At 41.9% G+C, this 13409-nt stretch overlaps 1 protein-coding gene across 1 annotated transcript in view; it reads right to left on the bottom strand.

Moving 5' to 3' along the window:
* The window catches only part of FCHSD1 (FCH and double SH3 domains 1), a 39279-nt gene extending 25958 nt beyond the window's left edge, over window positions 1-13321 (bottom strand). The window contains exons 1-3 of the mRNA XM_067467708.1: window positions 13153-13321; window positions 6918-7015; window positions 3470-3515 (exon numbers count right to left, since the gene is read on the bottom strand). Of these exons, the coding sequence (XP_067323809.1) occupies window positions 3470-3515; window positions 6918-7015; window positions 13153-13173 (165 nt within the window). The 5' untranslated portion in view covers window positions 13174-13321. The remainder of the gene's footprint in view (window positions 1-3469; window positions 3516-6917; window positions 7016-13152) is intronic.
* Window positions 13322-13409: the final 88 nt, after the last annotated feature.

Raw genomic sequence — 13409 nt, 5'->3', positions numbered from 1 at the left:
TAAATCCCACAAACAGACATTACATTTTTATTTATATAGATTATGCTAACGCCAAAAGACCTACCATCCATTCTTTCATCCCCATCTTCCTTGCTCCATATCTTCCTACTTCCCTGACTAATAGCAAGACTGGATTTTCAATTAGTTTGCTGAGGCCCATGATTGTGCTAACATGGAAACTATTTAGTCATTAGCAGCCTCTTTTTTACTTCTTAGAAATTATGTGTCACCCAAAAGGAGTGTGTGTATGTGTGTCAAAATATTTGTGATTTTAATCTTTTCTCCTTAATTTTCTTAATGATTTTGTTATTATAATGAAAAATCTTTACCAATAAAATAGAAATTAGTACGAAAACTGCTTTGATGGGCAGTAAAATATTCCTACTAATCAAAACGAAGAGCAGAGGAAAGTTGATATTGAACAAACAAGATGGCAGCAAACCAAATACGCAGGAAAGATATATTGTAGGACAGAAAATTATCACTTTACATCTTTAGTCTTACAATATGAGTTTGTAACCACGTGGGATAAGGATCAAGGTCTCAGGAATGACAGCAAAGGAAATCCATCTATTTCTACAAAAAGTATCCAGATACAACCAAGGAAGAATTTGTAATCGGGCAAGAGAAATAGTATTAAAGGGAAGGATTCTGTCAACAGAAGTTTCTTTTAGCTCTGCTGCAAAAGAAGCTCTGCATTCTAGACATGTCAGATCAAAGCACACTGTGTTCTTAAAGCCCAAGGTATAACTCACAAGGTCCTTTCAAAACACAACGCAGGTAGGAATCTAATCCATGCTCAGTGCCACTGCGCAGCTTAAAGACCGCATGTAGAATTACAACACATTGTACCCCGACTTCCAGAAACTTTGCACTGGCATGGCTAACTTTGCTTACTTTCATCACAGGGAATTGGAGCTCCGGGTTTAAAGAGTCTTAATAAATAGCTGCAAGCTGCTATAGGATCACTGGCTTCAAGAAGAAGCTCAACTAAGCCTTGTTAGAGTGCCCCGCTAAAGTCTTGAGCATTAAAGGATTACCATGTCTGACCTCAGGTTCACTGGCTGGCAGCTCCAATATTTTATCTGTGTTCTCTGGGTCACTTCTATGAGTCAGGGAAAGGTGCTGCCATACAGAGAATGGACTAAACTTCCCCACTGTCCCACTCTTGATCCAATTTGTTAATTAGAAACCTAAATAAAGGTTGGACAGGGAATGGAATGGCCAAGGCTGGCAGCTACAAAGTGAAAGCAATTGTTTCCTCCACCATGAATATAATCTAAATTAGAATTGAAAAAAAAGTATTTCAGCACATAATAGTCACTGTGCCGCTACACCCAGACGTTATAAAAATAAACGAAGATGTGCTGCTCTCTATGTCTGAGCGAACTGTGAGTGTCTTTCTTTGGAAGCTTGAGATATTCAGCAACTGAGACTATTAAAGGTTGAACATCCAAAAAAAAAAAAAAAGAAGGATATTTATTCTTCAAAGTCCTTGCAGACTTGGCACAGCTCATCAAAGGTATAAACAAACAGTCAATAAATCACAGAGATATTCTTTCTTTCTCTTCTCCTCCAGGCACTGAATTGACTTTTTCCCCAGAATGGCAGATAAGATTCTGGAATTTTTCACCCTAACCCTAAGCTGTCATGGTTAGAAAAAAAGCAGGTTTTTCCCCCTATCTATAGCTTAAGGTTAGTTCTGGAGACGAAGCAGTGAAGACTCTCTCTATATCTCTATAACTCAATTTCTCAGTAGGCTTCTCTATCTATAATACCTCAATCTTCAATTTCTCAATCAGCTATAACTCAAACACTCAATCAAGCTTAGCTATCTATAGTATCTTAATAGTCTTAATATCTTCAATCTATATCTCAATATCTCAATAACTATCTTTATCTTTCTATTTCTCAATATCTATCTCAATCTTCCTACCTAGTTCTCAATAGTACTTATAATGATTTTTCCAGAGCTAACCTGACCAACCACCAGCACATCTGAAGTTCCTTCTCTAACTAAAAAAGCAGGGGAGATTCCAAAATGGAGATCTCAAGCCCAGGAGAAGGGGCGGGCTCTAAACCCAAAGAGCTGCTCTCTAGGCCAATAGTTGCAAAGAGGCCTGCAGGCTGGCTTTCCAGCCTCCGAAACTGTTAACATTTCAGGGCTCTTGCAGAGCTGCAGCAGCCCTGGGAGAAATGCAAGGGGGAGCAACTTCAAGCAACTGTAAGGTAAGGCAAACCAGTCTCCTGGAAGATGGAACAGTCACCATCATGTAATAGCCGTGGCCCCATTTTTTGGGATCCAAAATTGATGTTTTAGTATTCTTTGCATCATAGCTGTACCCTTGATTTAGACATCCCCCGCCTGCAAACAGTCTATAACAACAACTTTATTCTTGTATTCCATCTCTGCAAAGACACTTGGGGCAGCTTACACATGGCACAAGGTGCCTAAAAACAGAACATAAAATAAAACACAATACAAAATAAATTGAATAAAACAAATTCAATTAAGCATAAAAACAACAAGACTCAAATTAAAACAGTGCTCATCAGCCTATGGCAGTAAGCTACTGTAAACATGGCCAGTCTGTAAACAATAAATCAAGGGAATAGGATAAGTGCAGAGCTGTGACTATGGAATGAGGGCATTGGATAAAGTGCAAGGCTGCATAACTATTGCGTTCTTGTTTAGCATTCCCGTCCATGTGTCTTGCTGCCCTGCCCTAAACAGCTTTACCTGCTTGCCTACTCTTTTTCAGCAAAGGCACATCACCCACTCACTTGGTCATCCATCCACCCCTTTGCCTGCCCATCCACTCACGTACTCGCTCACACGCACACTCCCCCCCTCCCCACTCACATGCCCATCTATCCACTCACCCAGTTCCTTTCAGGCTTGACGCTTCAACGCGCAAGTGAATGGGGGGTGAGTGAGTGAATGAATGAGTGGGTGGGTGGGTAGAGAAGCATGCGTGCAAGTGAGTGAAGCAGTGGGCAAGATGTGGGGTGAGTGAGTGAAGGATTAAAGCGCTGGCAGGCAAGTGAGCGAGCAGGTGGTTGGATGGGTGAGCAACATCATTATTATTTATTTATTATTTATTTACTGTATTTGTATACCACCTTTCTCAGCCTATCGGTGACTCAAGATGGTTCCCAACAAAACAGTATACACAGTATCATAGAACAATGTAAAAACATTACAATTACATAAACCACAACAGCAATAAAAACAACATCATTAGCGTCTCCCTATTGTCAAGCACTTTAATCACTTTAATTGTCAAGCACTTTAATCACTTTAACATCACTTTAATAAAAAGCTATTGAATTGGTACATAAAACGGGTATTTTTTTTCTTCATGTAATAGTCACACCCTTCTTTTTTTGCTCAAAACAAGTGTGACTATTATGAGATGAAATACAATATATTTCAAACAGGCATCTTAGAACTCTTTTATTGTCTTACCTGTCCATACTCTCTCTCAATAGCTGATCTCTGTTTGCTGTAGGACCTGAGAAGAGATAACAGACCACAAACAACTGAGTGTCTCTCTCTCACATACACACACACAATATGCACACATATTATGTGTCTGTCTGTGTGAGATATATAAAACTTCTATTCACTCCCATATAACTTCAATGTGCAATACAGAAAAACAGGAAATATTTGCGAAACATCAGGAGAGAATGCTTCTGGAACATGGCCATACAACCTGGAAAACTCACAGCCACCCAGGAAATATTTGCTTGAGGAATCTCAAATGCTTGCCCTTTTCTGTTATCTGGTGTATTTGTACATGCGTGGGCTTGGTTGTAGGTAAGCAGGTATGTGTATAGAGCAGACTTGCCTGGATTTTAGTAGTAGTAAATCCCACAAAAATCCCAAGTCTGCCATACAATACTGTCATTGCTCAAGGCATTTTACCTCTATTTCAGAAAAGACATAACTACTCTTACCCTTTTCCCTCCAGGGGAAGCAACTTTGCTGCAATATATAATTATCAGCCAGACAATGTCTGTAACGAAAAAGCTAAAAAGCCTACTGTTCCATCTCTTTGAAGATAGAATTAGGAAACTGCGAGATTTTCAAAATAAGAATAGTATGAGAAATTCGCAGAATTACACAACACATGAGGGAAAGGAAAGGTTCCTAAGAAGACTCAAACTAAGCAAACTTTTCCTACGAACCTAGCAGCTGTTACCATTTCAACCTGAGTTGATGTGTGTAGAGAATAGCAATGGGCATGGTTGATTAACATAGAGGTGTTGCAATCTTTCACATTAGTCACAGCCTTACACAGTAATGACCTGACTTTGAACCCTGTGTAAATCAACCTTACTTATGATGAGAGAAATTGATGCTGGCATTTAAATACAAGCAGTCCCTGAGTTACAAACATCCAACTTACATACAACTCCTAGATTCAAACAGCAGAGAGGTGGGCTTGGGAGCATGTGCTAGGAGTTTTGCATTATTTGAAAATGTTTAAGCATTTAAATTCACAGGTAAAAATAAATAATATGTTAAGACAAACATCTATCCAAAATGCAATTTTAAAAAGTTTTGGTTAGTACAGTATTTTTATTTTATTTATTTACAGCATTTCTACCCCGCTCTTCTCACCCCCGAGGGGGACTCAGGGCGGTTAATGATGGCAATGATAGGATGCCGCAATAATTACAATTATAAAAGCAAAATAAAATCATACAATATAATACATTAAAACAACATTAGTTATCCAATCATAAAGGCATTTCTATTATAACAACCATCTGGTCAATTCACTGTTCAGGTGCCGTTATATCCATTAGCCAAAAGCCTGGTTCCACAACCACGTCTTCAGTTTTTTTCTGAAAGAAAGGAGGGAGGACGCCGATCTAATTTCGCTGAGGAGCAAATTCCACAGGCAGGGGGTCACCACTGAGAATCCCGTGTCCCTCGTCCCCACCAGCCGCGTTTGCGAAGCTGGTGGGACCGAGAGCAGGGCCTCCCCGGCAGGTCTTAGACTACGAGGCACAACGTAGAGGGAGATACGTTCGGACAAGTAAGCTGGGCCAGAGTCATATAGGGCTTTATAGTCCAAGACCAGCACTTTGAATTGTGCTCGGATATGGAGTTGACGTAACGGGGGGGGGGGGGGGGGGGGTGGTCCCTGTACGATGCTCCAGTGAGCAATCTGGCTGCTGCCACAGAGTTAGAGCCACTGTTAGATTTTTACTACTGTCTATATCCTCATTAGAAAGACTTAATGCCATTTCCTGTCCCTGAGACAATAGGAAGTGAGAGGAAATCTACCCCTAAGAAGGGAAATTCACTCCTGTAAGAGGTTTAATGGGGAAAGGGTATCTCTGCTGAAGCTTTGTCACCAATCCTTGTTTTCACGACAACCCATTCCCCGCCCCAAAAATCCAGTTGTTTTTAAATTAGTTTTAATTAAATAATTAACAATATACAGTGCAAAAAGAATACAAAATAATGAACATTTTACGAACCATTAGGCCTGAATAAGTATTGTTTCCTCCTTCATATATTTATAATATTTATTTAGTGGTTGACTCAAAATCCAATTGTCACAAGGACGGAAAGTGAGGTTAAATCTTCTGAACAGGGTCCAAGGCAGCAAAGCAAACACCGCAGGGTTGTTAACCCTTCCCTATGAGATCCAAAGCTAAAAAATGTGCCTGCTTGGACATAGGGCTCTTCCATACAGCTGAATAGATTATTGCAACACATTCTACGTGGGGTTGCCTTTGAAGACTGTTCGGAAACTTCAACTAGTCCAACAGGCGGCAACCAGATTGCTCACTGGAGCATCATACAGGGAGCACACCATCCCCCTGTTATATCAACTCTACTGGAGTTATGTCAACTCCACTGCCGGTCCATTTCCGAGCACAATTCTAAGTCTTGGCCTATAAAGCCCTATACGACTCCGGCCCAGCTTACTTGTCCAACCGTATCTCCCTCTACGTTCCGCCTCGTAGTCTAAGATCCATCGGGGAGGCCCTGCTCTCGGTCTGACCAGCTTCGCAAATGCGTCTGGTGGGGATGAGGGAGAGGGCCTTCTCAGTGGTGATCCCCCCCCCCTTGCTTGTGGAATTCGCTCCCCAGCGAAATTAGATTGGCGTCCTCCCTCCTTTCTTTCAGAAAAAACCTGCAAATGTGGTTTTGGAACCAGGCTTTTGGCTAGCAGACACAACGGCACTGTGAACATTGAATCGTACCATATGATTGTTATAATGGAAATGGCTTTACGATTGTCTAATTAATGTGTGTTTTTAATCTATTGTATTGTATGATTTTATCTTGCTGTTATAATGTATTATTTGCGGCATCGAATTGTTGCCATTGTTAGCCGCTCTGAGTCCCCCTGCTGGGGTTGAGAAGAGCGGGGTAAAAATATTGTAAATAAATAAATACATAAATAAATATATCCCAGAATATCAAAGCAGAAAATCCCACAATATGTGCTTTGAACTTAATTATCTGAGTCCACACTGCCATCTGAGATATAGGGCTGTGTGGAAGGGCCCCTAGATACAAATTCATACAGAACCTATTTTGATCATAACTGCCTGTATGACCAAAGTGCTCACACTGTACCAATTTCATCAGCATCCTGTTGCGTCTATGGTAGATTCTCCAGAAATGGCAAGCCTTTGGAAAAGGAAACTGAAGTGGTGGCATATAGGACTTGGCCAGTCCACAAATGAGCAGCCAGTAGGCACCCCTGCCAACTGGCTTCCCTTCCTGGAGTTCGCAACAGGCACGTCATTGCTGGTTGCTCAACAAACCTAATCTCCTGTTTAACAAGAAAGGGTAGCCCTCAGACACACTGTGAAATATGACACACCACCCCCTTCTCTGCCTTTCCTGCTCAAAATTCTGGTCTTCTCCCACAGCTTGTTACCTGATGTCCTCAAGGAGCTCCTGCTCCCTCTGTTGCTTATTCTGGAGACTGGAGAATTGTTCTGCTAAATGTACCTTCACCTCCTGGGTCAACTTAACCTGCAAAGTAAATAAGTTTGGCACTGAGTCATGGCAATGGATCTTTCTACAGTATGGTAAGAAGCCGCACTAAAGGTCCCCCAAAGCGCAGCATAAAAAAGGAACCCACTGTTGCACATTACCCCAGTGGGAAGAACACGGAGGGCCCTTCCAGACAGGCCCTATATCCCAGGATATGATTCTAGGTTTTCTGCATTAAAATGGATTATATGAGTCCGCACTGCCAGATAATCTGGGATAAACAGAAAACCCGGGATCAGATAATAATAATAATAATAATAATAATAATAATAATAATAATGTGGGACTTTAGAATCCAGACTGACAAAGTTTTGGAACACAATACACCAGACAGATTGTGGAAAAGAAAAAAGTCTGGATTATTGATGTTGCCATACAGTCGGTGACAGTCGCATTGAGGAAAAACAACAGGAAAAACTCAGCCGCTATCAAGACCTCAAAATCAAACTGCAAAGGCTCTGGCATAAACCAGTACAGGTGGTCCCAGTGGTCATTGGCGCACTGGGTGGCGTGCCAAAAGATCTCAGCCGGCATTTGGAAACAATAAACATCAACAAAATCACGATCTGTCAACTGCAAAAGGCCACCTTACTTGGATCTGTGTGCATCATTCGAAAATACATCACACAGTCCTAGATGCTTGGGAAGTATTCGACTTGTGATTTTGTGATACGAAATCCAGCATATAGATCTCGTTTGCTGTGGCATACAGTGCTTTTGTGTCAATGATGATGATGATGATGATGATGATGATGATAATAATAGCTTTATTTTTCTATCCCGCCTCCATCTCCCCGAAGGGACTCGGGGCAGCTTACATGGGGCCATGCCCAGACAACATACAATTAAAAACAGAACAACAAAATATAAAAAAGCATAAACAACGTAATAAACAATAAAAGCAAACAACATAAGCAACAACATAGGTACCTCTAATCTCATTTTTTGGGGGGAGGGGATCAATGTGCAAAACGAGTTAAAGGATAGGTTGGTCAAAATATGTGGATAGAATGAATAGTAGAATAGGAATAGAGCAATTATCAATCAATGATTTATTACAGTCTTTGACCAGCACAATATAGAATGGGGCACAGGTGCCCGAGGAAGGGAATCGCAGTTCCCAAGTAGGTCAGAGAGCAATTATAACAGGATCATTATAGCTTAGCTTAAAATATAGTAAGCAAATATAGGAACTGAGTTCAGGTCATGGTTAGGAGCCATCCATCAGGAATTGTCAATCAAAAGCATGACAAAACATCCACGTCTTCCGTTCTTTACGGAATGTGGATAAGGAGGGTGCCATCCTGATTTCCCTGGGGAGGGAGTTCCAGAGACGAGGGGCCACCACCGAGAATGCTCTTTCCTTCATCCCCACCAACTATGCCTGAGATAAGAGTGGGAGTGAGAGAAGAGCATCCCTGGAAGATCTTAAGGACCATGTGGGCTCGTAGAGGAGGATGTGGTCATGAAGATAGGCAGGTTCTGAACCATTTAGGATATACAGTAGGGCTCTGACACTGATAGGTCTCAGAGAGCAGCAACCTCCCTCTTCAGGAGATCAGAAAGCTTAGATAGACATTGATGACATAGGCACTCATCTCAGGCATCAAGGACAGAACAGAAGATCAGGAGTTTCCTTGGTTCACACAATGAACTCCAAAAGGGGAACTGGGATTCTTTGTCTAGCTTCTGCAAAAGGGGCTAGTGCAGTGGTTCTCAACTTGGGGTCCCCAGATGTTTTTGGCCTTCAACTCCCAGAAATCCTAACAGCTGGTAAAGTGGCTGGGATTTTTGGGAGTTGTAGGCCAAAAACATCTGGGGATACCAGGTTGAGAACCACTGGGCTAGTGGATGGATTACAAGATTATGTGAGCCAAGTGTTTTGAATACATGGAATCATAGTATCTTAGTATTGGAAGAGACCGTCCAGTCCAATCCCTTGCCATGTAGGAAAAGCACAATTAAAGCACTCCCGACTGATAGCCATCCAGCCTCTGCTCTGAAACCTCATGAGAAGGTGACCCCACCAAGCTTCCAGGCAACATATTCCACTGCTGAACAGCTCTTGTGTCAGGATGTTCTTCTGAATGTTTGGTTGAACTCTTGGCTCCATAATGTCCTAGTCTCTAGTCTCCAAAGGATCAAAAATCAAGCTTTCCTTAATGTGACATCCTTTCAGGAATTTAAAGATGGCTATCATGTCCTCTCTCAGCTTTCTCTTCTCCTTGGAGAAAATAAATGGTGGCTCTTTCAGCTGTTCCTCATAGCTGTTCCCCCCCCCCCCCCCCAACATGCTAAGAATAATTTGGAGGCTCTGGGTAGGGACAGCAAGGGGGGGTGCAGATGTTTGTCATTGCATCTCCCATCATTAGCATGGCCAAGGAATCCATGTTGCCTACTTAGAACCATAGAATGACTCGTCAGAAGTGGTCACCATGGCCATCTCCTAGCAGCTTTGAGACTCTTTGGAGGAGAGAAAAAGCAGAGTATAAATAATAATACCCTATTTACTTGAATATAATGCTCACCTTGTTTTGCTAAATGACCTCTCCAAAATTAGGGATTTGAGTAATACAGTAATCTTAGTGCTGAGCCAAAGCAAAAGGGGAAGCTGGTTCAGGAGGACCTGCAGCTCCTATTTAAGGAAGGCCATCTCTTATTTAATGGTCATGGCTCAATGCTATGCAATCATGGGATTTGTAGTTTGGTGAGGCATCAGCATTATTTGGCAGAAAAAGCTGAAGATCTTGTAAAACTACACCCGCCATGATTCCATAACATTGAACAAATAAATAAATAAATAAATAATAAACAAAGGCAGTTGAAGTGAACTCATTATTTAATAAATTTAATTTAAAAATATAAATATATTATATATTATATAAATGCACCCTAAAGTTTTCCTTTCAATCGCTGGAAGCTTTGGTGCACTAACAGTTTTGTTCCTAATGAAGGAATTTTAAGGGCCCTTCCAGACAGGCCCTCTATCCCAAGATCTGAACCCAGGTTTTCTGTTTATCCCAGATTATCTGACAGTGCGGACTCATATAATCCAGTTTAAAGCTGAAAACCTGGGATCGGATCCTGGGATAGCAGGCTGTCAGGAAAGGCCCTCCGTGTGCAGCAACTGTAACACGCCTTTTTGACCAGATTACAAAGAGTGTACTTTTTGCAGCAGCACATTATACTGGGCAGCAAATACTTCTTTGGGTTTCAGGATTTTGAAAATGGAGATGCACATTAGATTTGATGGTGGATTAAACTCAAGTAAATATGGGTAATATTTTTTTCCATGTCAGGAGCGACTTAAGAAACTGCAAGTTGCTTCTGGTGTGAGAGAATTGGCTGTCTGCAAGGACGTTGCCCAGCGGATGCCCGGATGTTTTGATGTTTTATCATCCTTGTGGGAGGCTTCTCTCATGTCCCTACATGGGGAGCTGGAGCTGACAAAGGGAGCTTATTCATGCTCTCCCTGGATTTGAACCTCAGACCTGTTGGTCTTCAGTCCTGCTGTCACAAGGGTTTAACCAACTGGTTGTGTGGTTTCTGGGCTGTATGGCTGTGTTCTAGCAGGATTTTCTCCTGATGTTTTGCCTGCATCTGTGTCTGGCATATTCAGAAGGTCCTCTGAACAGCCCAGACACAGATGCAAGCTAAACATCTGGAGAAAATGCTGCTAGAACATTCCCAGAAAGCCTGGAAACCACAAAACACCACAGCGATTCCGGATGTGAAAGCCTCGACAATACAATAACAAAAACAATCTAGTCCAGTGCTTCTAAGGGCCCTTCCAAACAGCCATATATCCCAGAATATCTAGGCAGTTAATCCAAAACATCTGCTTTGAACTGGATTATCTGAGTCCACACTGCCAGATAATCCAGTTCAATGTGGATTATATACAGCTAGGTGGAAGGGATCTTTGCTCATTATGTGTGCGTGGGGGGGGGGGGGGGGGAATGTGACACTTGCAAAAGTTTTCTGAACAGCCTGCAGTGCTTACAGTGGATTCTGCAGACAGCTGTCATCCACAACAACAACAGCAAAAGGAAACCAGCCTGTTTAGCAAGCCTGAAATGTGTCTGGCTTATTTTCAGCTAGTGTTGGATTTGTATCCCTCTTTTACACTCATATATATATATATATATATATATATATATATATCAAACACTGGCTGAAAAGAAGTTCACAACTTATTTTATGGAACTTAAAATGCTATCTTGTATATATCTATATAAATAAAAATGTAATGTTTGTTTGTGGGATTAACAGAACTCAAAAAACACTGGGCAAATTGACACCAAATTTGGACACAAGACATTTAACAACCCAATGTATGTCCTTCACTCCAAAAAAATGATTTTGTCATTTGGGAGTTGTAGCTGCTGGGATTGATAGTTCACCTACAATCAAAAAGCATTCTGAACCCCACTGACGGAATTGAACCAAACTTGGCACACGGTTCTCCCATGACCAACAAAATACTGGAAGGGTTTGGTGGGCAGTGTCCTTTAGTTTTGGAGTTGTAGTTCACCTACATCCAGAGAGCACTGTGGACTCAAACAATGATGGATCTGGACCAAACTCTACACAAATACTCAATATGCCCAAATGTGAACACTGGTGGAGTTTGGGGAAAATAGAATCTTGACATTTGGGAGTTGCAGTTCCTGGGATTTATAGTTCACCTAGAATCACAGAGCATTCTGAATCCCACCAATGATAGAATTGGGCCAAACCTCCCACACAGAACCCCCATGACCACAGAGTGGGCCACAGCAACGTCTGGCAGGGGACGGCTAGTGTATGTATGTGTGTGTGTGTGTGTATACACACACACACACACACACGTATATATGTGTGTGCATATATATGTATACATATACAATGCTATGTATATATATATATGTGTGTGTATATATATGAATGAGAGCATATAAAATGATATATATATATATATATATATATATATATATATATATATATCAATCCCTCAATTTTTTTCTATCTATTGATCTATCTATCTATAAACTGAGGGATTTGGGGGGCACAACCTTGGTAAAAATTGCATTTTAAGTTCCATAAAATAACTTGTGAACTTATTTTTAGCCAGTGTTTGATTTGTATCCCTCTTTTACACTCTCATTCATATATATATATAAATCCCTCAATTTATATATATATATATATATATATATATACACACACACACTAGCCGCCCCCTACTAAGTGTTGCTGTGGCACAGTCTGTGTATATGTGCTTTGTGTGTGTGCATTTGTGTATATGTGTGTTTGCGTATATATGTGTGATTTTGTGCATGTGTTGTAATGTTTTGTTTTGTTTTTGCTTTTTGTCTCTTCTGCTGTGTTTTCCAGTGCTTTTATAAGTGATGGTCACTCGTTGGCCTGATAGGCATATTGTGTCCAAATTTGGTCTCAATTCATCCAGTGGTTTTTGAGTTATGCTAATCCCACAAACGAACATTACATTTTTATTTATATAAAATTTTATATATCTCAAGCTTGAGGGGTTTTTAGGGTACAACCTTGGTAAAGATAGCATTTTAAGTTCCATAAAATAAGTTGTGAACTAAGAGATAGTGAGTGAGTAGGAGATTAGAGCAGGTAGAGAAAAGAGAGAGAGATCAAGAAAGAAGGGGAGAGGCAAAAAGAGGAGAGAAAATAAAAAAAATACTTTATTTTCTCTTCAGATCGTATACATCTCTCGTCTTTTACACTCCAATATACTTGGGCTCAGGTGAAGATTTCTCGGGAGGGGAAAAGGAAGACTGGAAGAAGCCCTGTCATCCAGGAACACACTTCCCAACTAAGTTTCACAGCATGCTCTGCGATGGAAGGCATGGGCTCTTGGGAGAAGCTTCGAAAGGGAGCCAAGGGGAGAAGGCAAGCAGATCTGCTGGGGTGCCAAAGGGGGTGGGGGGAGAGACCTCTCTTTCTCTCTCTTTCTCTCTCTTTCCCTCCCCTTTGAAAGGCTGCGTGGAAGGGACAAGAAGTCGGCAATGCTTGGCTCCCCCATCCCCGCTCCGTTTGGGTTACCTGTCCTCCTCTCCCTTGCCGCCTGCCCACTGGCCTCAAGGGTTGGGGAAGGGACTTACTTGGCGCGGGGGCGGCTGCATCCTCCTCCTCCTCCTCTCCTCCTCCTCCTCCTCCTCTTTTGGGGCTCTTCCTTGAGGATCGGCGCCCAGAGACTGCGAGGCCGGCCAGCCCGGAACTGCTGCCTGCCGCCCTGGCTCCTCCCTGGGGCCGCATCACTCGGCGCCGCCGCCGTGGAGGCTCCCAAGGACGCCCACCTCCCTTCCCACCTGGACGACTAGTCTCCCTCTCCACCACTTTGTGCTCCAAGGTTTCCTTC

Source organism: Anolis sagrei, chromosome 4, assembly GCF_037176765.1.
Source record: "Anolis sagrei isolate rAnoSag1 chromosome 4, rAnoSag1.mat, whole genome shotgun sequence".
Classification (NCBI taxonomy): domain Eukaryota; kingdom Metazoa; phylum Chordata; class Lepidosauria; order Squamata; family Dactyloidae; genus Anolis; species Anolis sagrei.
The sequence above is the reverse complement of the archived record's forward strand: the minus strand, read 5'-3'. Positions and strand labels throughout refer to the sequence as shown.